This window comes from Scylla paramamosain, chromosome 4 (assembly GCF_035594125.1).
Source record: "Scylla paramamosain isolate STU-SP2022 chromosome 4, ASM3559412v1, whole genome shotgun sequence".
NCBI classification, from domain to species: Eukaryota; Metazoa; Arthropoda; class Malacostraca; order Decapoda; family Portunidae; genus Scylla; species Scylla paramamosain.
Genome location: NC_087154.1, coordinates 3,707,568 through 3,726,941, shown reverse-complemented (window position 1 = coordinate 3,726,941; position 19,374 = coordinate 3,707,568). Strand labels below are relative to the sequence as shown.

The window sequence follows — 19,374 nt, the reverse complement described above, 5'->3', positions numbered from 1 at the left end:
CTGATAACTAAGAATGTCCGGAGTCGCCTATAAATCAAAAGTGCTTAAGATAATATATAGCCCAAGATTGTGTTCTGGCAGTTGCTCACAAATTTAACTCCCTCATTTGACCCACTCAGCCAGTCTCTCAGTGCCCAGTAGAGGGTCTTATACGCCAATCGAGCCTCAGTGCGTGGATTAGAGCGAGATGACAGAACAATGTTTGACCTTTTAAGATTAATTAAGGTATAGCGCCGCAACAATGAGGTCATATAGTACTGGTAGAGTTGCGAGAGGACGCTACTGCTACCGAGGAACTAGCATGGGTTAGGATTCAAATGGGACCTTTAGGAAGCCAGCTAACAGTACACCATAGAGCTACTCGGCTTTAAACACTTTGAACACGGTAAGCAGTTTATTATATTTGTCGTTGCAAGAAGAAAAAGTTATTTGTGGTGTATGGATAGGTTGACAAACAGCTCATTATTAGTACCACTTTTTTTTGGGGGGGGGGGGCGGAGGGGGACAGCTTCTTGGAGCGTTTCAGAGATCCTCAGCCCCAAACTGTGATGAAGACTTAATTGAGTCTATCTCCTGTATTTTTTTAAATGTTTGGCTTTCATTAGGATTGTTCAGAGACTCTGCAGAGATAATTAGTCGGGTTTTCATTGAATATTTATCTTTTTTTTTTTTTTCATTAATAGTGCAAAACACATGTTTTTACTTGAATCATGAAGACGCGCTTGAACTTGCCAATAACTTTCACTGAAGCCTGTTGAAAAAAATGGTCTTGGTAATTCTTGAAACATTTGAGAATATAATCAGAACTAAGTTTCCACAATTCATGTTAAACTATTACTCGAATCATAAAGACGCTCCTGATAATTCCAATAACTTTCACTGAAGCTTGTTAAAAGTATTCGAGAACATTTTCGAGGCACTGGAGAACATGGTCTTATACTTATGTGGTGACGGGGCCAAGTTTGTATGGTCATTTTGTATGTACTGGTTTCATCATTCTTTATTTGTGTGTAAATGTGCATGTGTATTTCTGCTAAAGATTATTGTGTTTATTCCTTTTATCTAATATGACACGTGTAGGCAATAACTGAATAGATGTATTTGCTATGTCCGCTAAGCATTGTTCATGTGTAAGACTTAATGAGTAGCTATTTATATATAACACAAATCGTACGTTAGTCTAGAGGGAGTGAGCGGTGATGCTTTCCGTTTTAATATTCATCCCAGACCCAGATGGAGGCAGCGGCGAGGCGCAGTGAAAGGCGAACTGGAAGGTAAGATGAAATTCAGGAGGGGGAGCGATAAGAAAACCATTTATTAATTAATGCAAAGTGAAGGACGGTTGTAGACTGTAAGGTGATCACTTATGGCGCCGCAACAACAAGGTAATTCGGAGCCGGATAGGGTTATGAAAGAGCGCTAATTTCCCTACTAAAAAAAATCTGAACACTTGAACGCTTTCGCCGCATGAGATGGTTCAAAAGGAAAATACTAATAAATACGGTAAGAATGTTAATAAGATGAGTTTAAGATAACATGGTCCGACACTTATTGATAGGTAATTTTATAGGAAGATTCATGAACACCAACATCCGTGAACTGTACCATCACTCAGGTCTTCAGTTACTGCCGCCGCCGTTAGTAAGTCCCGTTCCATTCTCCAGTTTCCTTTGTCCCGCTACATTCTCCCACCGGCGGCTCTCAACTTGGCCCACTCGAATCCATGCCACTGCCAAGTTAACACTGTTTGTCTTATGGGAGAGAAAGGTGGGATGAAGAAAGGTATGTGTGGAAGAAAGCGATGAATTAGTGCAGTAATGATGGTAGTAAAGCGGCCGGTTCATCTTGTTTTCTTTAAGACCTGTTGATTTATTTCTTTGTAGTTATTTATGTTTAGATTGTGGAGATAGAAAGTGGGAGTGAAAGAAGAGTATGCGCGGAAGAAAATGGTGGAATGATGGAACTGTAATAGATGATAGCCCAGCGAGCGGTCCAGCTTGCTACTTTTATTACGTGTTGATTCTTTATAATGATCAATGAACTCTTTCTCTCCTAATGTTAACATTGTAATTTATTCATTATTCATACTTATACTTATTTGCACACACCGGGAGACCCAAAGCTAGTCTAATAACGAGGTATATAGTCCAGTCGCGGCCAAAAATCTGTTCATGTGCTATATTCTTTTCCAATAATTTAATTTAAGCTGTTTGCCTTCAACGTGAGTCCTCTGATGTGTGTTATAAAACCTGGCAACTGATAGATACTAATTCTAAAGAGGACGTAAGACTGAGGAAAGATATTAAACACAGTGGAAGTGAAGGTAGAACGTTCCAAGACTTCTGAACGCGACTGTACAAACTTAGTGTTAGTGGTGGCGAGAAGGGGAGACATGACTCAACGCACAAGACAAGGTGATTGACTGCTACTCTCTTTACTTTCTTTGCAGGATGCCCAGGAGAAGCCACGAATTAGTGTGGAGAGGATGGAGGGTGCCCCAACTAAATGCACAAGACACTGGAGGTAAGCACATCCTTCTGTTCCCTTTCCTTACATCTCTTAGCCATACTTCACCACACCGATCCCTCCAGCTCATGCCACACCTCACTTTCATTCCCATTCATGTGGTCACTTGTTCCAAAGCCAATTTGTTGTTGTTATTGTTGACTTGTAGTATTAGTAGTAGAAGTAGTAGTAGTAGTTGTTGTTGTTGTTCTTGTTATAGAAATAATAGTAGTAGTGGTAGTAGTAGTAGTAGTAGTAGTAGTAGTAGTAGTAGTAGAAATAGTAGTAGTAGTTGTAGTAGTAGTAGTAGTAGTAATAGAAATAGTAGTAGTAGTAGTAGTAGTAGTAGTAGTAGTAGTAGAAATAGCAGTAGTAGTAGTAGTAGTATGAGTAGTAGTAGAAATAGTAGTAGTAGTAGTAGTAGAAATAGTAGTCGTAGTAGTAGTAGTAGTAGTAGTAGTAGTAGTAGTAGTAGTAGTAGTAGTAGCAGCAGCAATAGTATTATTCCCCAAACCCTGCCCAGCCTTCTCTTCAGTGGCATCCGAGGCTGGTGCAAGGGTCGCTGGTGCCACTGTTGCAGGATCAAATTCTCAGAGTGCAGCCGTCAATCAATTAAGCAACAGTTTTTGCCTACTTAGCCGCGGAAGGTGGACGCCGATGTCGCCACTGCCACTAATGTAACGTTAAGCAGCTGGCCTGTCTATGGAGGTGGCGGCTGGGTCATGGGGTCAACACTGCTACATTCTGACCACTACGTCACGCGTGGCGAAACACACGGATCGAAGTTTTGCGGGCTGTACTATATATATTTTTTTCCCCTCTATTCCAGTACTCTCTCTCTCTCTCTCTCTCTCTCTCTCTCTCTCTCTCTCTCTCTCTCTCTCTCTCTCTCTCTCTCTCTCTCTCTCTCTCTCGCTGTGGTGTAATATTATTATTATGACGAAGAAGTTTACCTTTTACATTAGTGACCAGACAAAGGTGTTCACTTCCAAAGGTCGTGGAATGCCTGTGTATGTGAGTTTCTGTGTGAGTTTCTCTTAACCTTTCCAACTTGTCATTTGTAATCTATTTGCAAGACCTGGTTCCCTTCTGTCTCAACCAGTTTAATACTATAGGGAACTTATAAGCCACACAAAGTTACCCATTGTTCGTCAAAGAGAAGTAAATAAAGATATGATTGTACTGGATGAGAAATTAGAGCTGATTCTTAATTGTTTGTTTGTGTGAAGTATCATCCTAAATTCGCAATAATCTTCCAATCACCATAGTAACGAGAGGGACAGTGTTGCTCTCCTCTCCTCAGTTGTTCGTTTTCCACAAGAGCTTTATCTGTCCCTGCATAGAACATACATCTCGTGATAGCAGAGAAGCCTGGGACTCCACCAAGGAAGATGGAGTGGGTCTAGTGATTCTATCTTCCCTGGACTCCACTCACACGCAACTCTGTAACAAGCCATTCGCCTCATCTGTTCCTTAGCTGCTTGTCTTCACACTCCACTGTGGTATTACTTAACTCTGTCCTCTGCACCTGTTTTCTTGCTTGCTGCTTCTCTGGTCGTGCTGGTTTCTTGCCTCCTCTCTCTTGTAAACCATTGTAAACGAAAGAAAGGAAGGAAGATAGCTAATCTCCTCCTTCTGTCAGTCTCACAAAAGCAAGGGCGTAGATAATAGCCGTGCCTTTGTGTCCCTCGGTAAAGTTTGGCGGAGAAAGCATGAGATAAAGGGGAGGTTTATGCTCCTCGCCTCATGTTTTATGTCACCTGGTATCTGCACCACTTAATCACCGTTGCTATTAATAGTCACCGGTGGAACAACTCTCTGCTCTATTTTTTTTTTTTTTTCGTTTCTATATTTATTTCTTTTATAATGTTTGTGCCATGTGATGGGGATCTTGTTTTTCTCTGCTCTTACTTAACATAAAAAAAATATTTACGTCTAGAATTATCAAAATGGTGATAGCAATTGAAATGACTAGTTGTTTTAGAGTACGAGTTTATGCTGTTATATCATAATAGGTTTTCTTTAACCTCAATTTGAATATTCCATTATAAAACCATGTAAATAAAAAAAAAACAATAAGTAAACTAAAACGCATGAAATGTACATAGATATTCTCCTCTCAGTAATATATAAACTTTACCCAATACAAGCTATGATACAGTGAACGAAACACCAAAGCTTCGAATCACGACGCCTCTCGTCGCCGCGGCCCTCCCTGTCAGTGACCCGGCGTGGGAAGCAGGAAAGTGCCGTATGTTGCTGCTCCTCCTAAAGTTGTCCTGATTTGTTCCCTTCTCGTGTCAGAACAACTACAAGCAGGGCGTGTCGTGAGGAAGTGGAGCGGAGTGTGGCTGTATATTGTAGTATTCTCAGGAATACTCGGCAAGGAACACTAGAAGAGACTGTGGTAAGGTATGTGAACAAGAAAGTGTAGCCATGATAGAAGACCCGGAATTCGCTGTCTCACTCTGGCGTAAGTTTTATACATGCCATATGGAATTGTTTGTTTTATAATTTGTCATGTACTTACGATAAGAAAAAAACACTGCATGATTTTTATTTCTGTAATGCTGTGAAATATTCATATGTAGTAGTTAACCTCGTGTACGTAATGTCTTAAAGGAGTTGCAAAGTATTTTTTATTCACAAAGCGTAGCTATAGATCTGAGAAACGACGTTAAAACACACACACACACACACACACACACGCACACAGTTATTACTGTGGGATCAATTGTTCTCCTTCCAAAGGTTTATAGGCCCAATATAACTTTTTTCCCTCCACGCCATGACAAAGTATAGGCCGAACTTAATTTTTTTCCCCCCCCCTCTCTCTCTCTCTCTCTCTCTCTCTCTCTCTCTCTCTCTCTCTCTCTCGTGGCTCTGGATTCTTTTCTTTACGCGCGGCCTCCACAGGCGCTAACATTAGGGTCCCGCGGGTTGGAGGTCAGAGAGGCAAGATATTGAAGGATGGTCAGCCAGTGTCTTAATTCACATTGCTTGAAACACTTCACCGCTGCCCTGACCACCATTACATCCGCGACCTTTAAACGTGTTGGGAATGCAGATTTCAACCTAGAGTGGCCACAGGGACGTGCCTTACTTGTACACAACTAAAACGATACGTATTCAGCAATCTTTAGAGACGCACGACGCTGTCCCCCATTTCTCTTCCCCTATCCAAGGATAGTTCGAGTGTGAAGAGATGTCTGGGCTCAAGCAGGGAAAGGTGAAGGGGAATCGAGGTGAAAAGGTAGTTAATGAGAAGGTTAAAGAGGTGAGAAGAGCTGCAGATGAAGGGAGAACAATGTGAAAATGTGTTATGTTAGTAAGAGACGAATTTGAAAGAGATAGAAAGGTGGAAAAGGTAACGAGGACAAAAGAGGAGAGTTTACAAGAAATGTTAGATAGAGATAGGCAGGAAATTAGTGTGTTATTTTACCAGTGAGAGCGAAAGCGAGAGAACGAGAAGAGCGCGAGAACGAGAAACGAGGTGACCAGGTGGAGAGTTAATGAGCTGAAGGGATGCAGAGGTGAAGAAAGGTGCAGGTGAAGGGCTGGGCAGGTGGAAAGGGATCAAAAGGGCGTGTCTTCCCTCCTGCAGCATCTGACGCAAGGATTTAGTTGCTATTATAAACCTTGCCCGTGGGTCCGTCTTGGCGGCGAGGCGAGGAGCCACCAGACACACCCTGGCAACGGACTGACGGACAGACACACCCTAGTAACGGATAGATGGTTAAGACACACCCTTGCAACGGACAGACAGGCGGACAGACACCCTGGCAACGGACACACACACATTCATTCGGAATTTTAGCATCTTCTGTACCTTGTTCTCGGCTTGCATTGTTTATTTTTCCTGCATCTTATTTATATGTAAATTTTGTAAACGAACGCTATGAAAAACATATCACTCCACTTGACATCTCGAGAGATAATGTATTGTAAAATGCTGACCTGTGTGCGTGCGTGGTGGCGGCTGAGGCAACACCACGTAAGACTGACATCACCTGGATAAGACGTTGTTATGTTCTACTAATAATAAGACTAACAATTAAATATTCAGCTATAATGATTGTGACATAAGCACCGGATTGACTCTCTCTCTCTCTCTCTCTCTCCGGCTCTAGTTTTTATGCTTGTAGATACCTTGTAGATAGTAAAGTTCCTTATAAGGGCAGGTGGTGGTACAGTACATCAGCAGGAAACACTTTTGATAAACTGGGTAGTGGACACCTGCCTACCTAACTCCGCCCCCGTCTGAAAACAGGTGTGCATGCCTTGTTCTCTCATAAGGACAATTTTCAGACTCTATAGGAATGAGTAGTCGGGTTCTCATGAAAAAGACAGCTTTTAGATGTAGGGGGAATGGAATTCAGAGGGGTGAGACAGCTGGGCCTGAATCAAGATGCAGAGGATAAAAAGTACTGGCGATAACGTGCAAGAGCGGTCGACCTCATTAGGGATTACAAGATGATGCAGAATTCTTGTTGTTAATTTATCCATTGAATAATGAAAGCACCCTTGACTACTTCCGTAACGAAGGCTATAAGTAGTTTAGATAAGGCATTGTATTCTTAACGTTTTCATCTCTCACAAGGACTATCTTCAATGTTATAGAGAGGTTCATAAGTATTTCCATGCGTGTTTTTCCTACTTACGTACATTGTAGCATCCTTTCTAAAGTATCACTGAAATATGAAAACCCAATTGAAAAGTGAAAACCCCAATGACTCCCAATAGAGGCATTTTAAGTACAGTTTAAAGTCCGAAACGTTTAAGAATATGAAAGAAAGCGCCGAGAATCCGGTGCCTCATCCTGAACCGTCTCCAGTCGTGCTCCACATCTCCGAATGTCAGAGAAGACTTGGAGACGCTTGACACCTGCAAATACCAAATGTTGATCATGTCACTCTGAGCACCATCCTACTTTTTACACTTTTATCATTTATTGCTGGTTTGTGGTCGTCTCGCACTGCCCTTGGGGGGAGAGAGAGAGAGAGAGAGAGAGAGAGAGAGAGAGAGAGAGAGAGAGAGAGAGAGAGAGAGAGAGAGAGAGAGTGGTGTGTCAGTCAGTGCCCCTTAAAACTAGACAAACAGTTTTCTCTTACTATCATATGCCTAACTTTGACATTATATTGTAAGATTCACAGAATAGTTGTATACAACAAAACGTGCAATAATTATTACATGATCGTCAGTCTTGATATTTCGTGAGGAATATTTGTTCTATCTTGTCACAAAAATGTTTGAAGTTTGAACTTGAAGTTAAAGGAAGATGATTCTCTAGCAATGGTGTACAAGGAATTTAGTGAACTTAGTGATTTGTACCAGGTGGGTGGATCAGGCACAGTAATTAGGTCAGTGCCCAGGAAACCAGAGAGATTACGTGGTTTTCAATGGGATGATTGATAGAAATGTTCAGAATTTCATTCATATATTATTTAATTTATACCTCTTAAATTTTATAATTAGCGAAGTGACAATATCGAGACACTTAAGGGGAGTAACAAATATAGAATCTTTGGCCTCTTGCACATTTCTGTGTGTTTTTATGGTCTTTGTACGTAATATCCAAAAAGTTTCCGCTACAGTCTGCATCATTAAAATGTCATGCTTCATTTCTTTTAATTTTCATGGAAGAGGCGTGATTTTAAAAGTGCGACCTGCTGAGCTAGAGAAGAAAGGATACCCAGGGACGTCTTGCACGGTGGTCTAATTGATATACTAGGGCGGACGCGGCGCCGGCTAGCCACCTCCCTTATATGGCATGATTGCATCGGTCTGATCGCAGCCAAACATGGAACCAACGAAAGCCCAAACTGTTAGCCATTACCGTCTTCATACCAGCTTCTGTAGACATGACTAAGCGAGTAACCCAGCTAGGGAAGGAGGAATGGGGAGTAGGGAGGAGTGAGGAACAAGAGCAGCGATGGGGTGTGGTGCGACGGGGCAGGCGCGGACCAGTTCTGTTTGGTCTACGGGACCTTTGCTGCTCGGTCATGGTGAACCTCTTGCCGCGGCAGAAGGACGGGAGGTGAAACTCAGGAGGTCCTGTTGTGTCCCCAGAGGAAACGTGGTGAGAGAGAGAGAGAGAGAGAGAGAGAGAGAGAGAGAGAGAGAGAGAGAGAGAGAGAGAGTGGGAGGAAGGGAGTGGGTTCGCGTGTTGCGCAGAAATGTCGCTGAAAGGACGACAAGGTCATTGGAGGGCGTGTCGTGGGATGGAGGAAGAGATGAAAGATGAATGACTGTATCCTTCGTTGGTGTTTATTTTCGTCCAAGCTGTTTAAAGTTGTATGAATTGTCATGAGATAATTTTAGAAACGTGAGGCAGCTGACACTCAACCCAGTCAGCCTTTCCTTTGTCACGTGATGCTCTCCTCGCTCGTGTCCATCTTCCCCATCTTCCCCATGCCTTGACCTATGATGGACAGTCATGGACTGGGCTTCTCGTCACGCTTGAAGGCCGTCAGTGGTCATATAAGTGTACAACCAAAGTAAACCCATCGGGCCATTGTGTTTGCCAGCGGTCCTTTAATGAGGCGTTTGGCTGCTGCCCTGTGGAATCCCATCAAAGCCACCTCGTTCGAGATTTGGCTTTGGGTTTCACCTGACTGATTGAAAAGGCCTCGTAATATGAAAAGAAATTAGGATCTTGAACTGAGAAGTATGAAACGGGAAAACAAAGTAATGATAATATAAACTACCTGTTATTGTATTGATTTACTTGATATTCGAAGGTGGTGCAGTAGAAATATAATGGTATGTTATATACACGATATAACATACCATATAATAGCACCATAATAGTAGTACCATATAATAGTATACGTTTATTTTCCTTTTAATGATAAATGAATACTGAGAGAACAAGAAAAGCAATACAGAGTACTCCCTTCACGGCATGGTGGCAATGTGAGAAAAGTTCGCCTGACTATCCAGTATCTAAATACTTTACGGAATTTTGAAGTAATTTGTATACACACGAAAAATGGTTCTTGCATAACATACAGATTAACAAACTATGCTCTCCACGATAGATTTGTTCTCAAATTATTATAGTTTTGAAGGCACTTCTATACACACGTAAATATTTCCAGCATTCTGGTACAAATTCATAAACTATGCTATCCAGGATAGTTATGTTCTCATAAATAATAATCAGTCACATTGTTGACACATAAGTAATCATTAACCTATTGATACCTGCCGCCCTTGGCATGAACACTTATCACTGCAACACTTAAGTGCATCAAGTGATTTCACACACTGAGTGCCGCCGCTGTCACCTTTGAGTGGTGCCAAGGTGTGCTTAGCAAGTAGGATTGAGTAAGCATCATCATTCATGATGATGCTTACTCATATTATTTTAGTGTGGGATGAAGTCCTTCCTCAACCTCCTCCAATCACCTCTTGCCTGCTCTTATTAGTGTTTGCGTCAATGTATGAAGGCTTACTAAGGACTATTTTCATGTGGACATGCAAATTTGAATTGTTTTCATATTTAATGAAAATTTGCAAGGGTATGTTGTATAAATGTTCGAAGTAATTCAGTGCTTACATACATAAAAAAAAAAAAAAAAAAAAAAAAAAAAAAAAAATTAGATTTAAAAAATGCCATTGTTAATCCTTCTTCCAAACACTATGTAATCATAGAGTACTAGGATTCATTTTTAGGAGTGTTAAAAGTAGAAGGCCGGAAGTAATATTAAAGTTATACTTGGCGGTGGTCAGACCTCATCTAGACTACGCTGTGCAGTTCTAGTCCCCACATTACAGGAAAGATATAGGTCTATTAGAATCAGTACAGAGGAGAATGACTAAAAGGATACAGGGGATGAGGAGTATTCCTTACGAGGCGAGGTTGAAGCTGTTAAATTTACATTCTTTAGAGAGACGTGGGTTAAGAGGGAACCTGATAGAAGTCTAAAGTGGTATAAGGGTTATAAACAAGGGGGATGTAGGCAAAATTCTTAGGATCAGCAACCAGGGTAGAACAAGAAATAACGGGTTCAAGCTTGAAAAAATAAGGTTTAGGAAGGAGATAGGAAAAAAATGGTTCTCAAATAGTGTGGTAGATGAGTGGAACGGACTCAGTAATCATGTTGTTAGTGCTAGGACACTAGAGAGCTTTAAGAGAAGATTAGACAAGTTTATGGATGGGAATAATAGATGGAAATAGGTAGGTATATTTCATACAGGGACTGCCATGTGTAAGCTTGGTCGCTTCTTGCAGCTTCCCTTATTTCTTATGTTCTTATAGCCGCCCTCCTTTGTTCTCCTTGAGGTATTCCTGTACCGCGCTGTTCCTTGTTGCTACTCACCTGTCTGATTTGTTTCCTGCTGCTACAAACAGGCTGGAAGAGTTATGGACTTGTATTTTTTGCAGTAGATCCGTATTTTCCGCGCGCGCGCGCGCGCGTGTGTGTGTGTGTGTGTGTGTGTGTGTGTGTGTGTGTGTGTGTGTGTAATTCAGCACTCGGGTAATCTACGTTGACATTTCGCGTAAATTTCACGTAATTACAAAAGTCATTAGACTTTGGTTTGGGATATGATGGTGGCCGCCGCTCACTGACTATATGATGCTGTGGAAATATTAACGCCTGTGCCATGCAGGACTGAGCAGCACCGATAGTCTGAGCGTTGAATGTTTAACATGTTCTCTGAATGAAAGAAATGTAGTACTCCCCTCCCCCCCCAAAAAAAAAAAAAAGTGAAGTGAGATAGCTAGGTATTAGGTAAGATAGGCATTAGATAAGGGATTGCACAAAATATACATAACAATGTGTTTGAATGGCACTACTTGTCTCTAAATCAGCCAGTACATGTAGTTGTAAAAATATAATAGGTATACTTTTATGTTAAAGAAAATGTATCCCTAAAGTTCACAGAAAATGAGGTGGCAGGGACTTGTGTAATCCTGAGAAGTTCATGCATTACAAGAGAGGAACTTCAAGACGTCTTCAGCAATAGATTGGCGTTCTTTTTAACATTTTCTGATTAACTTTTAGAGTAGAAAATGGGCACGCCTTATTTCTATTTTATTTTATATCTAATTATTTATTCTACATACTATTTATTTAATTTATTTATTGTGTGTCTTTAATGTTAATTTCTTAGATACGTAGAAAAAAAAAAGTGAAACACGTAATTTCGAACATGCAATTTATTCATGTACAAGTCATGGATGTATTAAATGTAATAAATAAATAGGTAATTACAGAATATACAGCGCGCGCCCCGCCCTCCCCCCCCACCACACACACACACACACACACACACACACACACACACAGATCAATCAGTTAGAGTATTTGGAGGCATGATGGGGAGGCTGTGAGGCACATAGGAGAAGGCAAATTCCAGTAACGCGAGAAGATAAATTAACCATGTGAATTAATGTCATTACGGCGCACCGTAACTCTGGCTGGGCTTCCTCGCCTTAACGCTGGCCTTGGCGGCGTCCTCCTTGGCAGCGAAGGCGATCTGGTCCAGCACGAACTCGGGGATGGGATAGGGGAACTCGGGGGCCACGGGCAGCAGATCAGATTCGGGATGGTAGCCTTGGTCGTCTGCGACAAACTTTACGAAGACTGGTGTGCCGTCAGGGGCGGTGTAGCTGTGGATAGGAGAAGAATTAAGGAGTGGAGAAGTGTTTTATGAATAAGAGTAGATAATTGTACAGTTGAGGTTCATATTACTTTCCGACAGTTGTAATTCTGCACTCCAGCAAGAAGGAACAGCTTCGGATATTTACCACCTCCAGTCTGTCCACATACACAAGTTGCCGCCTCACCTGTAAGACCCCTGCTGTCTGCCGCCCTCCCCGCCAGACTCGTGCCTCTGAATACCATCCTCGGTCTCGACATCGAAGACATAGTATCCCTTGGCGTCAGGCTGCACTCTCTCGTCCTTAATGATGGCAATGTGAGATTTGTCTTTGGATGGCGGTTCGTACAGCTTGTCTGCCGTCACCACAGCGACCAGCGCCAGCATTACAACCTAAGTCACAACAAACAACATGAATGACAATCGTCAGAAAGTAATCTGAGATGAACATGGCAAATTACCTGCGAGAGGGACAGTAGAGGTAACTCCCCCAAAAAAAGGATGACTGCATTTTGTTACATGGCGTCTGTAGGAAGAGCTTTGATGGAAGAACGAGTACTCACAGTCTTCATGGTGGTGGTGGTTATGTCGAGACGCAAATGGACAGGATGCTGCTGACTGATGTCATTACGCTGTCTTCTGTCGCTTATATACTGCTCAGGATTCTTCGTGTAAAATTTTATCCTTGATCATTGCCATTATCAGGTCAGACATGAGGATCAAATTAACACTAATATTGCTTCACCGACAAGTTATGCGTTAAATGGCACTAGATTCACTGCACTAAAAAAAGGGCTTTGAATTCCTGAGGCGGTGTTTGCAGTCACGTAAAAAATCGTTCACTCGGATTATGAGGAACAAGTTCAAGGCACGCAGGTTGAGTAACTCGCTTGGCGGGACGGGCGACAAAGACCTCTTCCCACGTGGTGTCTGTCAACCAGGCCGCGGATCTCCATGCCGGGTGCATCCTGGGCGTGGCTGGTGGTGTTACTTTACAACCGGTTTTAGAGGTATTATCATCACCAGCATTAGCATTGTCAGCCTTTAGTGATTTCACTGCAAGACAAAGGCAGCAAAGGCTTCTCCGTCTTTTTTTTTTTTTTTTTTTTTTCATATATATCCGTTGCCCTTCTACTTCAGGCCATCCCAGTGAATTTTTTTTTTCTCTACATAGTTTCCTCTTCATCCCTACTTTTCATCCATCCTTACCGTGATTTTCTATTATTATTATTATTATTATTAGTAGTAGTAGTAGTAGTATATACAGCAATGCAGAGTGGAGCGTGCATGTCATAAACATTTTTTTTTTTGTTTGTGGTCCAGTAGAAATATACACGTTATTATTATTACACTATCATTTGTAATTTCTTAGTGCTAGGAAAGCTGCCAGTGCTGTGAGCTCCAAGAATAATCGTTATAATCAGTATTGTTGCTTGATGGTTGCTCATGAAAGCACCAGAACAATTAAGGGTTAAAGATTAAATAGTAAATAAATAAATAAAAAAATAAATAAAAATAAGTAAATAAATAAACGACTTACTAAATTCATCCCATCTTTAATGTCTACTTATAACCAGCTTGGGTGAGGTTTGACTCGCTTTCAGCTCCAAGACACTGTAGAGAGACTGGTATACATCAACTGGAGCACTGAATCTAGACTGGGTAATGAAAATGTGCCTGTGGATGTCATAATAAATAGTTTACGTGTCACATATTTCTTACTTGTTTTGCTGCTCTGGGAGAAGCTGGGCAAGTATTCAGTGGGTTGCAGGACGGCCATGAAGTTGCCAAGAGAAAGCAAATGTGGAGTAGGGTGACATGCAGAAGGGGAGGGGAGGGAGTGGTGTAGGTGAGGCGGCATGCAGGTGGTGTAAATAATGTCATGGAATCACAGCAGTTAACCTTTGAAATTGATTTCATGACAATAACAATTCTCTCTCTCTCTGCCATAGGACAAAATATACACAACATATATACGTAACACATTTGTGAATACTCATTAATTTATACAGACTAGCATTAATTATGCATTATAAGCAAAACAATAGTTGTTATATATCTAAGGAGCACAGTTATTTATTTACCTTATTTTGATTACAGACATGGCCATGTGTATGTGCAAAGGAGAGAGATAAGGAGTACACAGAGAAGAGGAAGACGAGAGGTGGTTAATGCATACAATACAGGAAGATGCAAAAGTAATGTGTGTAGATGTAGAAGATGGAGCAAGGTGGATGGCTAATTAGCTGCAATGACACCTAATGTGAACAGCCCAGAGTAGGGAGACACAGACAGTCAAGGTGAGGTCAGATGATGGTGTTTTGTCTGGGGAGACAATGCAACACATCAATAGTAGCTTAAGCCACAAACAAACAAGTGGAGGTATGTATACATCATCATATTCATAGTAATTGGACTGATTCTGGGAATAAAAGACCCTACAATATTGAAAGAGATAGGAAAGCAGACATTTTTTCATGAATGAAACATTGCCACGAGAGTGTGCATAGGAAAAATAAAATAAATAAATTACTAATCATTTATTAAAAGGTCACTGCAATATGGAGAATTAGGAGTAGTGTGCAAGTGTTTGTAGAGAGAAACACTTTAAGTATTTGAAACATTTTATTACACTTGCAAATTATTTACAGTGTGATTAAAAAAAATCATCAAGATAAAAAATGTGGAAGTAGCACATTTAAAAAAAAGCATGGCTTTCTGGGCAAAACAAATGTAATTCTAATGGCAGCGAGTTCGAGTTTTCTGATAAACTCTGTCAAGAGGGAGGTTTCAAGACACTCATCCCTTTTTTGGACTGGCACCTTAATAGGATTTTTTCTTGTTTCCCTTGGCCAGTGGCCCTCTTATGTAAAAAAAGAAAAAAAAATTACCATAATCACATTCTACTTGCCCAACTTTTATTTTTATATAAATAGAAATTCTTCTTTGTGTCAGCATTAGAATTATATATTTGTTTTACCAAGAAATCCATGCTTTTAAATGGGCTACTTCCATTATTCTTCTTGCATATTAGAGAGGTGGACAGAACAGAGATGAGAGAAAGAAGAAAGTCTTGTGCAGCAAAGCCAGAAAAGGAGGGGAGGCATGCAGTTAGCAGCAAGATCAGAAGACCAGTCAGCATGAAAATAGCAGCAGAAGACAGCAATAGATGCAACATTGCAGTGATGAGAGAGGCTGAAGGCAGTCCAGAAGAGTTAAGATGAAAAAGGTTTTTTGATTTCATCCAGTCTATAAAAACAATGAGTGGAACCCCCCCCCGCATAGGTTTAGGAAGGAGACAGGAAAAAATTGGTTCTCAAATAGAGTGATAAATGAGTGGAACAGACTCAGTAATCATGTTGTTAGTGCTAGGACATGATGAGTGGAACGGACTCAGTAATAATGTTGTTAGTGCTAGGACATGATGAGTGGAACGGACTCAGTAATCATGTTGTTAGTGCTAGGACATTAGAGAGAGCTTTAAGAGAAAAAAGAGTAGACAGGTATGAATGGGGATAATAGATGGAAATAGGTAGGTATATTTCATACAGGGACTGCCATGTGTAAGCCTGGTCGCTTCTTGCAGCTTCCCTTATTTCTTATGTTCTCGTATGTACATGGATATGGATAAGGGCCCTGTAGAAAGTCTGCAGCTAGGTGGAAGTGAGAAAAACTGGCAGAGATGACTCAGAATGCCTAACCTCACAGAAGCTGTTTTAGCTAATGAGATGTGAAGTTTCTGGTTTAGATTATACATAAAGGACAAGACAGACAGGATGTTCAGTGTAGAAGAGGGACAGTTGAGCATCATTGGAAGAGGGGATAGTTGTCTGGAAGGTTGTGTTGAGTTCATAGATGGAGGAATTGAGTTTTTGAGGCATTGAACAATTCTAAGCAAGAAATTTTAGAGAGATCAGAAGTCAGGTGTTCTGTGGCTTCCCTGCATGAAATGTATACTTCCTGAAGGGTTGGATATCTATCTATAAAGATATGGAATAAAGTGCAGGGTGGTTGTATCATAAGTGTAGAGAGTGGGATAGGACAAGAAGTTTGGTTTAGGGTATGTATCATCAGTGTAGGGAGTGGGATAGGACAAGAAGTTTGGTTTAGAAGAAAGATCATTGATGAATAAATAATAGGAAGAGAGTGGGTGACAGGACAGAACTCTAAGGAACACCAGTTAATAGATATAAGAGAACAGTGACCATCTACCACAGCAGTAATAGAAAAGTCAGAAAGGAAACTTTTGATGAAGCTAGAGAAAAGGATAGAAGCCATAGGAGGGTAGTTTGGAAATAAAAGCTTTGTGCCAGACTGTCAAAAGCTTTTTTGATATGCCTAAGGCAACAGGAAAAGTTTCACCAAAATTTCTTAGAGGATGACAGACACGATAAGGAAAGCCAGAAGATCACCAGTAGAGCGGCTTAACAGAACCCATACTGATCATATATGGAAGGTTGTGAAGTGATATAGATGTTTAAGAATCTTCTTGTTGATGATATTCAAAAACTTTTGATAGGCAGGAAATTAAGCTAGCAAGGTTTAAAAGCAACAGGAAGGTAGTTTGAGAGATTAGAATGGTCACCCTTTATAGGAACAGGCTGAATGCCTGCCTACAAACTTCCAGCAAGAAGGAAAGGTACAAGGTGCAAGCAAGCATGGAGACAGTTTCAGAGAACAATAGGAGGGACTCCCCCCCCCCATTAGGTAGGTCAGCAAAGGGCATGGAAAAATCACTGCAAAAGATTTTTAATGGGTGGTAGCCTTGAATCATCCACGGTAGAGTTTTTAGCAAAGGTTTTGGGCAAGTGTTTTAGCTTTAGAAATAGATGAGATGGCTGTGGTGCCATCAGGTTGAATGAAATAAAGGAGGGAAAGATGAAGCAAAATCATTGGAGATGTTTTTTTGGCTAGAGTCACAAGGCAAGATTCATATGAGATTTCAGGTGATAGCTGTTGATGGAAGGCTCAAGTACCGTTTGTGGGGCCACTTCTGTATTATTTATTATATATAGTATGAGAAAAACAGTGAGGAATGTAATGGCCTCCATGCCATGCCTCCATGCCAGACACTATCTATCACCTCTGTTATATGCACTAGCAGACATAGATGGGTCTCTAACATGGAAGCAGTAGTCATTCCAAGGAAAATCAGCATGATAACCTCCTACCTGCTCAGGTCCCCCCCCCCCCTAATTAGCAGAGGAAAAAACACCAGAAGCACCTCTGTTTTGGGGATCCTTGGGAGCGATAGGAAAAGATACAGATATGAGATTGTGTGATTGGAGGAGCCCAATGGAGAAGATAGGGTAACAACAGCATAAAAGCATATAAGGATTTTAGCATACAGTATATAGCATAGAAATGGGAAGAACATGAAGTGGCATAAAATCTTTAATGTTATTACATTAAAAAAGAATATTAGTGAAGTACCAAACCCTAATATATAATAACTCAGCAGTCTATTCCATTCATGAAACAGTTTGAGAATCAATTATTTCCTATCTTTTTTCTTAAATATATATTTAGACTTCAAAGAATCCAGTAGTTTGTTCTATCCTGAAAATTTTGCTATATTTCTAAATGACCTCTATCAGGACCCCCTTTCTAAGGTACCTATATAAATTTAAAAACTAAAGTCTCCTATTGTAAGGAATGAATGAATGATACCTTCACATCCTCTGTATCCTTTTATCATCATTCCCATTTATTTGTATTGATTCTATCTTATATCCTTCCTACACAGTAGATGGGATTGATTAGTGGCAATTAGTGGCAAATATATTATTACTACTTGAGGACTTGAGGACTTTTTCTACTTTTAACACTTTTAAAAATTAGGATTAATAATATCTAATTCACTTTATTTATTGCCTCTATGAATTGTTTTTATACTCACTTACCAGAGCTTTGTTCTTTGTGTGTATACATTGAGTGGATTTCTTCTATCTATGCAAAGTGCTTTGAATTTATGAAAATACATTTGCCATCTACGTGTCTATTCCAGTCCAGTAGTCCAAGTGTGCCTGCAAGATGATGGCATCCAAGTCTGACCTTATTTAATTTACCTATCTGTCTGTGTGTCATCTGCAAACTTATCTCGCTATCTAGGTCTGCTCTTAACGTGCTGTGCAACACACATGAACAACACAACTGGTTTTAAGTATCACACATTTTGCATGGTAATTTTGCCTTTAAAATTTGTCACAAATACTCAAAAGACTGCAGATTGCCTGGATATCACATAAATGGGACACTGCAGAAGTTTTGTTTTCAAATAGCCTACATTTATCTTTTATCTCCAGCCATTCTACCAAGTATTTATGACTACTAGTTAATACTGAACAAATATCAGATTTTTCACCTACTTTTAAAAGTCAAAATTTGTCAATTTCTATCAATAATGAGGACATGTCAATTTCTATCAATAATGAGGACAACAAAATTTAATAATACCCTGGTTGCATAATTTACGACAAGATAGTTTTTTTTTCGTATTCTTGTCCAATCTCTTTAACATGTAAAAAAAAAAAAAAAAAATACAAACTAGGTTGATGATAAAAAATAAATAAAATCAACTCAGCAGTTAAAGCCAGTGGATGATGATGGCTGGTGGCATTCCAGCAGGGTGGAGAGATCACTACAGCATGTAACAGTTACTACAGTGCTACAGTTAGTTAGGTAATTTCTTCTAAGCAAAATTATTATTTTTTTTTTTTGCAACCTCAACCACTGACAAAAAAATTTTTTACATCCATCCTGAAAACAAAATAGAAAATCCACCATTTGATATCTCCTGAAGCACTGAGAAATAGCAAAGGAAAATATATATCAATGATGTATAAATAAAAACATAAGTCTCTTGGGGAGACTTACTACTGATTTACTTACACTTGGTCATGAGACTACAAGACTGACTACAAGGATGCCCAGAATGTCCGTACTGAGAAGCACCGGAGAAGTTCTGCAAGGGCCTGCTGCACCTCGTCTGGTCCCATGCTACGTAACACCACACACACAATACCATGTTTGGAAGATCTACAAATGGCCAGACAAATAATACACACACACACACACACAGACAAATACCTTAGCAGGGGTTCATTCACACCATGATGCAAGCTCTATTTTCTTTGTACATACCTTGTCAGATAAAGAAAATTGTTAAATTTTTCCATCTAAGTGTATTTTTTTCAGTATTCCTACTGCCTCATCAAATTAATCATTATTATGTTCCCATGGATGAGGAAAAGAATGAGA

General features: G+C 40.3%; 1 protein-coding gene and 1 long non-coding RNA gene across 3 annotated transcripts; one reads left to right on the top strand and one right to left on the bottom strand.

Moving 5' to 3' along the window:
• The first annotated feature begins 4,738 nt into the window (after positions 1-4,738).
• On the top strand, positions 4,739-15,290 carry LOC135098516 (uncharacterized). 2 transcript variants are annotated; one of them, XR_010267099.1, is made up of 3 exons: positions 4,739-4,917; positions 14,215-14,414; positions 15,149-15,290. It is a non-coding gene; the product is annotated as an uncharacterized LOC135098516 (long non-coding RNA). The 2 variants fall into 2 exon arrangements; XR_010267098.1 differs by having other exon boundaries at positions 14,215-14,496; positions 15,149-15,267.
• LOC135097226 (cuticle protein AM1199-like) lies at positions 11,769-13,200 on the bottom strand. Its single transcript, XM_063999012.1, has 3 exons — positions 12,678-13,200; positions 12,302-12,507; positions 11,769-12,124 (listed from the first exon to the last, which is right to left on the bottom strand). Exons 1-3 carry the CDS (start codon positions 12,684-12,686, stop codon positions 11,911-11,913), a joined length of 429 nt encoding a protein of 142 aa, XP_063855082.1. The 5' UTR covers positions 12,687-13,200; the 3' UTR covers positions 11,769-11,910.
• Positions 15,291-19,374: the final 4,084 nt, after the last annotated feature.